At 33.0% G+C, this 15,793-nt stretch overlaps 1 protein-coding gene across 1 annotated transcript in view; it reads right to left on the reverse strand.

The window, feature by feature from the left end:
- Positions 1 to 695: 695 nt before the first annotated feature.
- LOC126739818 (uncharacterized) overlaps positions 696 to 15,793 on the reverse strand; it is a 67,333-nt gene continuing 52,235 nt past the window's right edge. The window contains exons 6-7 of the mRNA XM_050445637.1: positions 13,617 to 13,786; positions 696 to 1,115 (exon numbers count right to left, since the gene is read on the reverse strand). Of these exons, the coding sequence (XP_050301594.1) occupies positions 924 to 1,115; positions 13,617 to 13,786 (362 nt within the window). The 3' untranslated portion in view covers positions 696 to 923. The remainder of the gene's footprint in view (positions 1,116 to 13,616; positions 13,787 to 15,793) is intronic.

Consider the following 15,793-nt stretch of genomic DNA (forward strand, 5'->3'; position numbering starts at 1 on the left):
TGCATCAAATGTATTGAACAAGAGGGAAGACATTTTGAACAACTGTTATAATTTTAGGTTTGTTTAATGCAATTTTGATTTTTTAATTTTGGTCAATCAAGAAATATAAAATTTGAAAATTTTCAATTTTTGTGGTTTCTTTTTTTTTTGCCCATTATATTGCTGTGAAAACAAATAGCTATCACAAAAGTAAGTATATCATTGGAAAGCATATTAAATGCAGTAGTTTTTGCTGAGAAAAAAACATCTCCCTATTTACCAAATTCGAAGTACCATTACCAAAAACGAAGAAGATACCACTAATTTTGCACATTTCCCAAATATTACATTTAACTTCTGATAACACCCGGTATAAAAAATTACTCAAAAACTTAAATACACCCATCTTATAGCAAATTTAATTCTCTTTTAGATGGTATATCTAAATTTTATGTGGTGGTAAGAATAACGGAGATATTCTTGTTTATATGAAAAAAAAACAAAGAAATTTGATGAAAAAATGTTAAATACCAGAAGAACTAACAGCTTCTCGAAAAAATGTTATACGACTTTTTTGTTGCAAAAGACTTGTTTAATCACCCTTTGGCGGTTTTTGGTTAATATTATAATACACATTATAATATTACTTTTAAAAATGTCTAATATTAAGAAGAAAATATACTTATATAGGATAAACACACGTATATCACGATTCATTATCATGTAAAAACCTTTATTAAAATACAAAAATATTACAATAACACTCCATTACAAAGCTACAATACAACATTGTATATTAAGTAAAAACAATTAATGTAATTAAAAGGTCCAAGAGAGTCTAGTCTAATGCGAGTAAAAAACGTACAATAACAGCAAAATTACGTTTACACCAAACAATTAAAATATAAACACCATAAAAGGAAATACAATAAGCAACCAAGAAATTAATTCTTCCAGTTGGAGTCAAAACCAGCAGCACTATCAGAATCCGAATCGTTCGTTTGGTTCGGCAAACTGATTGAGGAGAAATTCTTCACGGGGGTCTTGGGGGTGGTCGGGGTGGAGCTCAATCCGGAATCGATCGCCCTTTTTGACTTTTTCCGAGATACGTAGCTTTTTGGGGCCGGCATCGAGTCCTAAAACCCAAAAAAAAAAATCAGGATTCATAAATTTCTTTCATTGGAACTTAATACAGTTTAAAATGGGTGCAAATCATAATTACGTTTCGGAAAATATAAAATCCTTCTCATTCAGGCAAAGTTTAGTTCTATAAAATATAGTAAAAAAGTTCAATTTTCATTCGTGGATAAGTAAAGTAAGAAGGTATAATTTTCCGAAAATTTAGAGAAAAATGTATATTATAACATGTATACCTAACCTCAAACTACACGTGTTTATTTTTGCTCTGATTTAATTTTGAGTTTTTTTAATATTATAGCAAAAAGTAAAACTTATTTTGCTTAAAGTTAAAGAGCTAAGTCGGTACTGTATGTATAGCATATTGAGTTTACACAAGTATTTTGTTTTTATTGGAGTTTTCCTAAGTAAAGTTTGTAAGGGTATATTGTGAATAATGAAGCCCCGCAACAAGTGTTTAAAGCCAATCAATGATGATCAGATAGAAAAAGCCCCTAAATGTGATAGCTGCCGTGTATTTTTTCATTTGGATGAAAAATGTTCCGGTCTTTGTGCAAGTGAGCACAGAGCCATAGTTGTGCAGAAACTCATTATTCTGTTCTTTTGTGATGCTTGAGTGTTCTCCTTCAAAAAAATTCCTCTGCTGACAAACAAATTTATTCAACTGGAGGAGCAGATTAAATCCCTAAAGGATGAAGTGGAAACATTAAAAAAAGAGCAGACATCTCAACAGAACTTAAGTGCTCCTGCCTACATGAAATTGAAGATCGTGCAGAGCGGGCGAACAATCTAATGGTTTACGATGTTCCTGAGTCTTTCTAGCAGTATGCAAGAAAGAATTGGCAATGACAATGTTGTACTCGCCCCTATCTTAAAAAATGTTGGCATCGCACGGGATGATGTTTTAAATGCTTTACGAGGAGGGCAGTCTTCTGAAGGAAGGAATAGGTCAATTAAAGTAGTAACTACACACTCAAATTTGGTAAAGAGTGCAATGAAAAGGCGAAATAGACTTGATGGTAACATAAGAATAGGCTATGATAAAACAAAGCTTCAGCAAGAACAGTTTAAAGCTGTCCTATTCACTGAAATACGCGGCAGAACCATGAAGGAGAGACCGATTTAATTATTAAATTCATAAATGGTTCTCCATCTATTACCAAAAAGCCTGAACATATTAACCTCCATATCTATTTATTTTCAGAATCTGGGTGGCATGGGTACTAAACATCAACTTGATCAACTTGATCAACTTGATCAACTTCGTGGTGTAATATTGCAATGTGATTATGATGTCATTATTCTGATTGAGGCAATTACTCAGACAATGAATTAGCTAATTCTAAATATCAGATTTTTAGGCTGGATCGCAATTCCTCAACTAGTACTAAACAACGTGGTGGTGGAGTATTAATCTTAGTACACAATAAATTTAAAGCCGAACAACTGAAGACTGATATCTTAAAAATGTGGAGCAAATTTTTGTTCAAGCGGATTATGGTGAGCTATCTTATATTTTGAGTTGTGTTTACCTTCCTCCAAATTCTTCAGAAATAGTCTACCGTGCCCATTGCTCAGCAGTTGAAAGTATTAAGGACAATTTTCTCAATGTATCTGTATTTCTATTTGGAGATTACTATTTACCCTTAGCCACATGGAATAACTCAATTAAAGAGGGTCTGTTAGTTGACACTGACCTGTCTAGCCAAAATAGTTTGTGAATCATTTTCTTATCTGAATATGAGACAATCTAACATTATTTTAAACAATCATGGTGTATTTTTGGATCTGATTTTTAACAATATTTACGAGTGCTATAAAATATCTGTTTAACAAGAAAGTTTTAGACAACTTTCACCACGTAGCAACAATTTGTAATATTAGGGTTAGTGATATAATTAAAAGGTTAGATTATAGAACAACTTATTTTGATTTTAAAAATGCTCATTTTATAAATTTCAATAATTATTTTTCTTTAGTGGACTGGATTTGTATTTTTGATGATTCAGACATCGATAATTCAGTGAATAACTTTTATGAAGTAATTTTAAATGCAATATCACTCTATGTACCTCAAAAAATATATAAACCTTCCTCGTTGGTTTTCCCCAGAATTAAAGAATCTTATTTTATCAAAAAAGGCTGCTCATGCTAAATTAAAAATTACTAACTAGGCTGACGCTCGACGTGCCTTTTATCCAGTTCACCCTGTCTGAGGTTTTTGAATCTATATTTGGTCTTAAGGACAAACTGAGTTATGGTCCTGATAATGTTCCTACCTACTTCCTTAAAAGATGTGTTTATAGTTTATTTATGTGTCCAGATCTTTCTGTACATTATTTAATTTGTCTTTAAAATTACAAACTTTCCCTGAGAAATGGCGTGACAGCTTTATAACTCCTGTATTTAAAAATGGTGACAGGGCTGATATAAAAAAATTACAGGCCCGTTGTTATGTTATCTGCTATCCCTAAGCTTTTTGAGCTTATCCTGAACAAATATCTTACTTGGCATTGTAGAGGTCTCTTGATCAACGAGCAACATGGGTTTAGGCAGGGTAAATCTACTTCTACGAACCTTGTATTATATCATGACTTCATTGTCAGGGCTTTCAGGAAGGGTCATCAGGTCGACTCCATCTATACTGATTTCTCGCAGGCCTTTGACACAGTCATTAACTCATTGCTCAATTTTAAATTAAGATGCTATCGTTTCCCTAAGTGGTTTATTTCTTGGCTAAATAGCCTACAATATTACCTACATAAAATGATACAATTTGTTAATGTAAGCGGTTCACTTTCAGTTCCTATTTTGGTCACTTCAGGGGTGCCTCACATTTGGGGCCTCTACTCTTTAATTTATTTATTAACGATATTTTTAGTATTATCAAATTTAGCCAATTCCTATTATTTGCAGACGACCTGAAGCTATTTTTACATATTTTAAACTTGTCTGATTGCCTGATGATACAATCAGACATTGATTCTCTATATAGAGATTATATAATTGGTCGGTCTCTAATAACTTACATCTTAATAGGGATAAGTGTTATCATATTTCTTTTACTAAATCTAGAAAAGTTGTCCCATTTGACTACCACATAAAAGGTAATATACTTTCAAGAGTATCGCTAATTAAAGATTTGGGGGTGTTGTTTGATGGTGCCCTGACTTTCATACCCCATATAGATAGTTTGTCTAGTAAAGCCCTTCGTATTCTTGGTTTTATAACTAGAAATACTCAAGACTTTTCAGTAGCTGCCTTCAGAGTTTTATATCTTTCACTTATTCGTAGTGTCATGTCTTATTCTTCCGTAGTCCGCTCCCCTTATTAAGGCTGTTTCACACCAAGATGACGCTCACGCTCTACTCATACGATGCTCAAGGTACGCTCAAGATTCGTGCGTGTTCACACTATGATCACTGATTTTTCCTAACGAAGGTGCATGCTAGTAAACTTCATTCGATAAAATGAATTTTTCCGATGAAGAGTTGTTGTTGATCGCCTTGCTGTTAGATGAAGATGAGCCAAAACCCAAAAGAAAATAAGTACATCCCTCCTTGCAGTACAGATCCACGCAAGGGGAATTTCATACACTATATCCGCAATTAGTTGATGACGAAACTAAGTTCTTCCAGTATTTTAGGATGTCAAAAGAGCGATTCGAAATGTTGCTTTGAATAATTGGTGGTAAGCTGAAGAAACAGGATACTAAATTTCGGGCGGAAACTAGCAGTTTGTTTAAGGTAAGTAGTTATATTTTTCAATTTTTTTAATAAAAAAATAGGTTTTAATATTTAAAGCAGAAACATTTTATAAATTCAATACTTGGCCATTTCCAATTTAAACCTTCCATCATTTAAATGAAAAATAAGCATGACCGTATTTTCAGTTGAAAATGTCCTTTATTTTTAATATTTTAACAAAAGTTCTATATTATAATGAAATATATAAGAAAAAATTAATATTGTTCAGAAGAAACCTGTGAAAAGTAAGCGGAGCAACCAGAATTTGATGAACCAGGGTCGGGTGTGTGATTGGGGTTGAGACATAACGATTGCTTGTATTTTCCAAATACACCAAGTCTGTTCCAGTTGTTGTATTTTGTACCTGAATACTATGAGAGCCATGCTGAGGTAAAGAGTGCCGAGATTGTGGCATTGGCATCAAATATTTGGCCTCTGCTTGCATTCATCGGCTAAAAAAAGCATGCTTCAGGATATAGGTTAAACCCAAACAGCCATATTCGCGCTTTTAAAACCTTTCATTGTTTTAGACAATCTTTGTTTGACATGTAAACAAAAATTGAAAAAACAAATTTTTAGAAGCGCTTTTAATTAAAAGAGGTGTAAAAACGGTTGCTGAATATGTCAAATAAAGACAAATTGATTTTAAAAGCGCTTTTTAGCTAAAAGAGGTTTAACAGAGATTAAGATGCCGAATACGGCTGTAAAACTTTTTAATTTCTAATGTTTTAAGCTCTTTAAATATTACACAGGCTACTTAGAAAAACAAAATATGTTTTTATTTCCAGGTTTTTTGCCAGTGGTGATTCATTCAGGACAATAGCGTTCAGTTATCGCCTGGGAACTTCTACAGTACAACAAACAGTCCATGAAATTTGCGATGTTATTATAAAAATTATGGTGAAGGAGGTTATGTCAATACCAACCAAACAAGAATGGGAAAAATTGCCCAAGAATTTTGGCAACAATGGCAGTTTCCCAATTGTATAGGAGCTTTGGATGGCAAACATGTTGTTATCAAAGCTCCCCACAATTCGGTTTCCCTTTACTTCAATTATAAGAAGTCGTTTTCAATAGTTTTATTGGCACTTGTAGATGCGAATTATAGATTTATCGTTGTCGATGTCGGATCTTATGGACGAAGTAGTGATGGAGGGATCTTCGCAAATTCAAATCTCGGAAGGTGCTTAGAAAGAAATACACTTGATATTCCGGATGATGCAAACCTACTAGGGACTCAGCAACTTGCCCCATACGTTATCGTTGGAGATCCGGCTTTTCCCTTAAAAAAGTTTTTAATGAGATTAAAAAAGTTTTTAATGAGACCTTTTCCTGGAACTCATATTGAAAATCAAATTGAAAAACGTATTTTTAACTACCGATTATCTCGTACCCGCAGGGTACTTAAAAATGCATTTGGAATTCTCACCCAAAAATTCAGATTTTATGGCGGAAGATTGAAAATAGCGCCTAAATATGCCGAAAAAGTGATTTTAACAACGTGTATCTTACACAACTTCATTCGTCATGGAACGGTTTCGATCATTTCAAACACTTTCACGTTGTTGTTGTTTTCACACAGAAAACAACTTAAGACATTTATCTAGATAGGGAGGAAACTCAGCAGCCATAGCTTTTCAAACAAGAGAAATATTTACAAGATTTTTTATCTCAGAGGAAGGCGCGGTCCCTTGGCAAAATGATATGATTTAAATGTCAAACGTAACATCTAACTTAATATCGTAAAATTGTTTATACATTTATTTCTAGATTAATAATAAATCTTTAGTATTTAGCTGTTCTGTTTAATGCCTTCCCTATTTCTGACCATATATTTTTTTTGTGGACATTATCATTGTATAATTTGTTAGATTGATCATACAGCTCCGGTTTATTACGAACAATTTCTATTAATTTCTCGTCCACGTTGTCCATTTTTGGTAAAAACACTAGCGCTCAAGTCTTGACATGATAAAATCCACCGCTCAAAATATCCTCGGCAAAAGATCCCGTAACTCTAATGAACTAATGAATGCGCGTGAGCTTGGTGTCAGTGGTAATGTGAACATGCGTATTTGATTTCATTATATCAATTTTGAGCGTAGCTGGAGCACCGTATGAGTGGAGCGTGAGTGTCGCCTTTGTGTGAAACATCCTTTATGCTAACCATATTTACAGTCTTGATAAGGTCCAAAATAAATTTCTCAGGACTTGTTAAGATGCGTCTTTATTAGAACTTAAGTCAAAGCTAAATATGACTTCTATTGAGGACTATCAAACTAGAAATGATATGATATTTCTTCACAAGTTGATTAATAACGCTATTGATTGCCCTGAATTGTTATCGCGGATAAACTTTAGGTGCAATACCAGAGTCCTTAGAGAGAAGTCCCTTTTTCTGGTTGAATGTCACCATACAAGTTATGGTAAATTTTCTCCAACTAATCGACTCCACATGTTAGGAAATAGATTAAATTAGGTTTTTGACTTAGTAGATTTAAAGCCTTCAAAATTTAAAAGGTGCCTGAGTGAGTTTACTCGTTGAGTACTATGTGTTAAGTATCAAATAAATTTGATTGCTTTTACTTTTCTTATTTTTCTTAAGGGTATGTTTTTAGTTGTTTTATATTTTTTTACTCAATTGGGGAAAACTATACAGGGTGTTCATTTAAAAACTTATCGAAAACCACTGTATAAAAAAAAACGCCGAAATACGTCAAAGGTTTGTCAAGGGGGACAACTTTCTAACTTAAAATTACTTCACACAGACACTTTTTATCAACACAGATATCCTGGGCGAACTGTATTTATTGTTATACCTGCTTAGTTATTTATAGTTGCAAAGGAAAATAAAGAATTTATTTTGCCGTCAGTTACATTTGTGACAGTCTTGGAATAGTAAAAATTTATTTGTTGAATTAAAGATTTTACTTCCAAAATGGTTTACACACTAGCCGAAGGAGTGGAAATTATTCTAATTTATGGTGCCCAAAATCAATGTGCTCGGCAAACTGCCGTCACGTTTAACGCCAGACATCTGGAGAAGATAACTTCGGATAGGTATGTTTTGGACCTTGTTACTAAGTTTACTGAAACTGGATCTGTTGCAAATATAATTTTGGATGAAGCCGCTCAAGTTGAAGTTTTGGGTCATTTTGGAATAAATCCTAATACTTCATTACGCAAAATTGTTGCTGCCACTAGTATTTCATTAGGCTCTGTTCACACAGTTACCAAACTTCATAAACTTCATCCATTCAAAATGAAAATATTGCAAGAGTTAACCGAAGACTATTTCGATAGGCTAGTTGAGTTTTGTGAAAAAATGACTGAAGCGATGAATGATAATACTATTCATGTAAAGATTATCTGCTTTAGCGATAAATGCACATTTTATCTAAATGGATTTTTTAATAAGCATAACTGTAGATATTGGAGCAATGAAAGTCCTCATGAATTTGTAGAAGGGCATACCCAGTACCCTCAAAAAATAAATGTATGGGCAGGCATTTTAGGAAATAAAGTGATTGGGCCATTATTTATTAACAGACATTTAAATGGAGACATTTATTTGGATATGTTGGAAAATACCATCAATCCGCTTATCACTGAATCCATTGAAAACCAAATCGATGATGATGGAAACCCTATACTTGATGAGGCTGAAATATATTTCCAGCAAGACGGCGCTTTTCCTCACGATGTTCTTCCCGTTCGGCAATGGCTAGACGACGAGTTGCCAGATAAATGGATAGGGCGAAGGGGTCCTATAGAATGGCCTGCTAGATCTCCTGGTATAACGCCGTTACACTTTTTTCTATGGGGTCATTTGAAATCTATTGTGTTTACTCCCCAACCTGAAAGTTTGGATGAACTTCGTCAACGCATCATCGACAGCTGCCATGATATCCCACAACATATTTTTGAAAATGTCCGTCAGGAATTTGCACATCGCCTATATCATTGTTTGGTCAAAAACGGACAACATTTTGAATACTTATTGAAATAAAAACTGATATTTTCATGTTTTTGTGTTCTATCTGAACAAATTAAGATAAACAAAGATTTTTCTAATTTTCTCGAAAACGAATCGGCCGATTTAAATAAATCAAACGTCAAAATAAAAGGCTTCGAAAGACCTTTTAGACAAGCTATTACTCGATACCCCTTGCCATTTAAAATTTTTAAGGGAATGACCCTGGGGGCCAGGGGGTGAAGTAATTTTAGTTAGAAAGTTTTCCCCCTTGACAAACCTTTTGACGTATTTCGGCGTTTTTTTTTAAAAAAAGGTTTTCGATAAATCCGTGGTGGGAAGTTTTCAAATGAACATCCTGTATATTGTTGTATTCATTTTTTTGGCCAAGGTTAGCTTATGCTTAAATTTTTCTGGAAGTTTTTATCTTATTTGTATATATTGGGCTGCTACATATTATTATACATTTAGATAGGTATATCGTTGATGTATAGAAAATTTGGATATTTAATACTCAGATTAAGTTTATTATAATATATATCTTATTAATATATTTGTTGATGGCAGAATAATTATATAAATTTGAGGTTAGGATATAATTTATTTTGTAATTTTGTTCAAATGGGGACATCCCGTAAATAAATAAATAACATCATAATTATTGTCTGGCGCTTTCGGCATTTCATCATAACATTTACTTTGGTCCTGATCTATTGGTGAATTCAGATTTATTTCTCAATAAAGACTCACGAGCCACCAATACTGCTAGAACGAAAGAAGATTTCCTGAATATTTAATTTGTATTTTTCATTGTCCAACGCCAATTACAAAATACATAAATCTAACAATCAAATATTTTACAAATAAATATATTATAACAGTGCAATATTAATTACTTAAACTATTATAATAGCAATGGAAGCTATTATATACCTACTTCAGGAAAGCATGTAAGGAACCAAAAAAGTCAATTTCAGAATGCTGATACCCAGTCTGGTGGTTCTAGAGGTGAGTTTATTCAAGCCATAATTGTTGCAGTGAAAAGTAATATTGCGTCCTGTAATTCAGGAAGTGACACCCAACTATGCAGAACTCTATAAAAAAGTTAAGAGATCTCTTTTTTGAACGTGCTGTTGTCGGAGCCATATTCAGCGATTCAAGGATTCAAATTCAAACTTAAAAAATGTTTTATTGTCAATATAAACATAGATATTGACAATAAAACATTTATTTATATATCTACAATATAGGGTGGCCCATCGAAAACGTATTGCAAGGTATTACAGGGTGGGAAAACACTTTTCAGCAAAATCCAAACATACGTCAGGTATGTTTGTCAGAGGGTCAACTTTTGACATAAAAACCATTTCAAAAAACTCAACCCTCTAAGCAAGGGTGACATCCCCTAATTTTTTTCAAATGGGACGGGGAGTTAAGTGATACCTCCTTCAAAAGGTCTTGCTATTTCCTATACAACGCTACTTAGTTTTTAAAAATCGAGTCACTCGACAAATAATGGGCCCTTGAAAGTTGAACAATAATATGTGACAATATTGTTAAAATTTATTGAGAGAGTGAGACTGAAGCCAGAGTGAACATAGAACACCTCTTTGAGTCGAAACACTAATTTAATAATTTCAAGTAAACAAACGATAAGAATGCGAGAAACAATTTTTTGTCTTTTAAATGAACTTCTCGTTTTTGCGGCAAATTCTTTAGGCACATTAAATAGGTCGAGTTCATAACAAAAAGAGGAATATTGAAAATGCAGGGTTTCATGAAGCTATGGAGATTGCAATATCGGGGGAAGTTGCAATAAATAGTACGCTAAGTAGTAAGACAATTGGTCATTGCAACGGGTGTGTCTCGAATTAGTGTCCAAAGTGTATTGAAGAAATTTAATACAAGTTCCATCCCTATAAAATTCGCTTAGTGCAAGAATTGAATGAAGACGACTTTAATCGCTGCTTGCAGTGAGTGAGCGTTAAATAATGATAATTTCATATTTAATGTGTGTTTTTCGAACGAGTGTTCTTTCTTCCTAAATGGTTTAGGTAATCGCCACAATTGCCGTTATTACACACATACATAACACTCCCAGAAGTTAAATGTATGGGCTAGTATTTTTGGAAATTCCATTGTGGGCTTTTTTTTCCTCCCTGGAAATTTAACAGGCGATATGTACTTAGTTTTGTTACAAAACGCCATCGACTCAGCTCTAACAAATATCATACAAGATGATCGCGCTTACAATGAACATAAATTGATTTTCCAACAAGACGGAGCTCCTCCACATTTCTCACTAAATGTACGCAACTATTTAAATGACATATTTCCTTAGATTTTTTAGTCCTTTAGATTTTTTCTTGTGGGGACACATAAAATCCGTAGTTTACAAAACTCCACCTGCTACATTAGAAGAGCTGAGAAGAAGAATTATTAACGTATGTCGCTAAGTGACACCGCAAATGCTTCTAAACGTTCGGCAACGGTTTGAAGATAACTTGCATCACTGTATGAACGTTGGCGGACAGCACTTCGAGCATTTACTTGAATAACATGGTAAGCATTAAATCGCTTTCTGTATTTTTTGTCACACATTATTGTTTAACTTTCAAGAACCCATATTTCTTGAACGAGTGACTCGATTTTTAAAAACTAGACAGCGTTGTATAGGGAATAACAAAGCCCTTTTAAAGAGGTACAACTTGACCCCCCGTCCCATTTGAAAAAACTTAGGGAATGACACCCCCGCTTAGGGAGTTGAGTTTTTTAAAATAATTTTTATGTCAAAAGTTGTCCTCCTGACAAACGCACTTGACGTATTTTTGGATTTTGCCGAAAAGTTTTTTCCCACTCTGTAATGCCTTGCAGTACGTTTTCGATGAGCCACCCTGTATAAACGTAGTAGTTGTAGACAAAGCCAAAGCATAACACAACTCACAGACATTACAATAAGTAACAACAAAACTTGATTAAAATTTAAATTATAAAGAATACTTAAATACTAATCATTAAAAAAATCCCTTAAACTATAGTAAGCTTTAGTGGCAAGAAATTCTTTTGTTCTTAGTTGAGAATCTTTATAATTATCTAAAATGCCTATATGTTTTAAGAAGTTGTGTTCAACCAATTTGAATACGAATGCCGTGGTACGGGAACCAGATACAAGATCCGTACTCTAGGACGCACAGTAAAGGATTTTTTAGGAATTTATATCGATAAATTATTGGGGGCTTCTTCTGCTACATCCAAGCATCTAAAAGCTCCTATTATCCAAGTGAAGATTTGGATAATAGGAGGTTTTTATCCTGTGCAACACCAAAATCTCTGACAACAGACTCTGCAGATCTCAACAGACCCTATTTGTTAATCTGTAATTGAATTCCATATAACATCTAGTGCGGGAAAAACTTATAGTTATACATTTAGAGGGATTCAGTAACATACAATTTTTCAAGCAATAATCAAATAGGTTATCCCGATTGTATTAATAATAATAATAATAATAATAAATGTGTTTACTAGGACAAAATAGTATTTTCACAAATTTGCTTAAGATAATGTATCTAAAATTAAAGAACAAAATTTAGTTATCCTAAAAGGCTTTTCAGACGCCCTATATAACAAAAGAGTTAAGGGTACTGCTTAAGCGGAGACTAAGTATTAAACTAATATTTAGCTTGTCTTGCTTTCTAACCTAACTTAACTTAAATTTTATAATACTCTAAATTTTAAGTGCCTAGAATTCCAGAATACAACAAATCATTCCAATAGGAAAATATATAAGTGTCGGTATTAAAATTTATAATTAATTACAAACCCTCAAAATTGGGCAACAGTACATGTGATATTTAAAGATTGACATGAAAGTTTTGACATAAATATAAGGACTATATCAACGGCCAAGATCATTTGAAATCATATATATCGCTATAAGCAAAGAAGTCAAGATCACCTACCAACTTTAGCTAGTCGCCCATTTGTTCACGGATTAAAAGTTTCTTTTAAAAGTAACTAAGAAAGAACCAAGTAACGTTTGCGGTAATAAATTTATAGCTCTGGCTAATAGAAACTCTATGATTAACGCAGAGGACGACCGCGCACATCTACCCTAAATTCAAGCTTCTTAAATAAATAATCAGGTGTTGTGGTTTTAAGAATTTTAAAACAAAAAACATTTGTGTGCAGCTTTCTACAATTGTACATATTTAGCCACTTTACTCTGCGTAAAAAAAGTGTAATATGTTAATGCCTACAAATTTCATAAATTAGACGTAAACATAAATTTTAAACTTTTTGAATACGTTACTTAGTGTGTCTTAGTGTTTTTAAATGCTCGTAAAAATCCTCTGATAGTATTTTATTTAAATGTTCTTCTCTCCATTTAAAAACCTCTGCCTGTATTTAACTTTCACCTTAGCATTAAAATACATTTTAGTCAGATATACAGAACCAAAGTAAGTGCTTGTACGCCTTAGTTTGGTTCTAGAACGAAGAACAGATTAGTTCTGGAATATAACCTTAAAGCCTGATGTTGACTATGGAATATAACCTTTAGGGTACTATGATCATTTTGAATGGGTTTGCCCAGCCTACGAGTATTAGCAAAAAATTTTACGTCATAATAATATTATGACTTAAATGACAAATATATGATATTAAATATTCCTGTAATTTTCGAAGGTTTTACATTTCAATATTTATGAACTGGATTACGTACATATTAAATGAATATTCGTTTAACTTTTTTAACACCTTCAATATAATTCTTAACTCACCTTGTTTACATTATCAGCTGACCCCCATCCTTTATGAACTTTATCTCCCATCGATTCGCTCGGGTTGATGGATCCACTATTGCCAACTCCCAAGAAGTTACTGAAAGCTTCTGTGGTTTTCTTTACGCGGACATTTAAGGAGCCAATCCGTAGAAATCCCAAATCTTTATCTAAATTGGTTAGAAAAAATATGTGGAGATTCATAATATAAGAGAAGATACAGGATGAGTCATTAATGTTGCACGAAAATGTAAAGGCGTATTCCTTAGGTCAAAATAGTGAGAAAAACTTTCTATAAATCTATGTGCGAAAATGCTTCCATGCGGAGATATAGGCCGTTGAAATTTTAATTTTATGACCAATTTTTCTAAATACAGTAGAGTCTCGATAACGTAAGCGTCCCAAAACGTGAACAGCAAAAATGGTTTCAGCGCATTCTAAAACGAAAAAAACATACGTCCCCAGTTAAGAAAAAGCTGCCCCTGGAAAAAAGATAGCTAAAGAAAGAATACACATTTTTAGCACATACAAATGCAACTGAACTACATAAGTTAACTCCTTTAGTAATAGGAAAAGCTAAAAAAAACACGAAATTTCAAGAACCTTCACATTCCAGTACACTACAAAAACAATCTGCATGTATAACAGCCGGAATTTTTAGGGAATGTTTTAATGAAATTTTTGTTCCTGAAGTTACTTCCTGATCATACACATCCATAATTTTAAAAACTAAAATTTAATAAAAAAATAAATTAATTTTAGGTGCACTTCTATTGAATACAAGTATTTTTATTAGATGATAGTTTAATTGAAGCCATGTACATGCCACCTAACGTGACACCTTTAACTCAACTTATGGACCAAAACGTTATTAGTTTGACCAAACTGCATTATCCATGTTTTTAGCAATGGTTGTAGCTAACAAGTCAAAAGATTTTAATTCCATTATCAAATAATACAATATTAGGGATGCTATTTTGAACCTGTCATGCGCACGGAATAAACTAGAACCAGTAATAATGAAGAAGTGTTAATGAATAATACTTTGGAATTCCAGAGTGATGACGATGGTGAAGATAACATACCCCTGGCAATACTTCGTCAAGAATTGTCAGATCTGAATCGCGTGGTCGAAGCTAACCTTAATTTGTTAGAATCAATTAAGCCTGGACAAGGATTCAAACGTGCAGAATGGAATAAAGATGACTTCGAAAACTTAAATATAATTTCTGATGATTCAGAAAGCGAAGAAAATCAAGATCCAGGGGTTACTCAGGTTAGGGACAACCCATGCACAGGCAGTTTGTGTATCAAATAGGGGTCTGGAATGGGCAAAACAAAACAGTGCTAACTTCGAGGATATTTAGGCTATATATAAATTATGTAAATTGGCAACTATTTTTTTTTAAACAAACAACGTTTTCGTCAAACAAAATTGGATAACTGATTAACTGTGAATATATAAATTTAAATACCTACTAACTGTTTATTTAATATTTCATTTTCTTAAAACATCCTGTTCAAAGTTCCATTAAAAAAAGTTTATTATGTTTATCCAATACTATGAACTCCTTGAAAGTATCCCTTATTAGTTCACGTTATCGAGACTCTACTGTAATTTGAAAGTAAACGAGAATAACCATATGAAATTAGGTATAGTGAGGTTTTCCAAGGTTCTAAATTTAAATTTTTTGAAAGTTTTAATGTCACTAATAAAGGGCGCCACGTATTACATTTTAAATACAAAAATTAAAACATACATTTTATTTCTTTAATTTAATTCTTATAAAATCAAAGGTTTTTACAAAAGCAAAAAGTGATTAGCATGACCTAAAACATAAACTAGGAGTAGACGTTATACAAAGTATTGAAAGTGTTGTTCTCCAACTTTAATGCAAGCACCTACCCCCCTATTCCTGCTGTGTTTCGAGTTGTTGTTAAATTGTTGAATCCTATTTCTTAACTTTTTCAATTGGAGTAGTATAAACTAATTATTTTAGGTAACCTCAGAGGAAAAGTCTAATGAGTTTAAATCGGGAGATCGCGGAGGCCAAATTTGTGGACCGCCTCTACTCCTCGTTTGTGTTTTACGTCATGTTAATCCATTTTCTATTTTGTAAAAACCTTTGATTTTATAAGAAATAAATTTAATAAATAAAATGGTTGTTTTGTATTTA

This window comes from Anthonomus grandis, chromosome 8, assembly GCF_022605725.1.
Source record: "Anthonomus grandis grandis chromosome 8, icAntGran1.3, whole genome shotgun sequence".
In the NCBI taxonomy this organism is placed as follows: domain Eukaryota; kingdom Metazoa; phylum Arthropoda; class Insecta; order Coleoptera; family Curculionidae; genus Anthonomus; species Anthonomus grandis.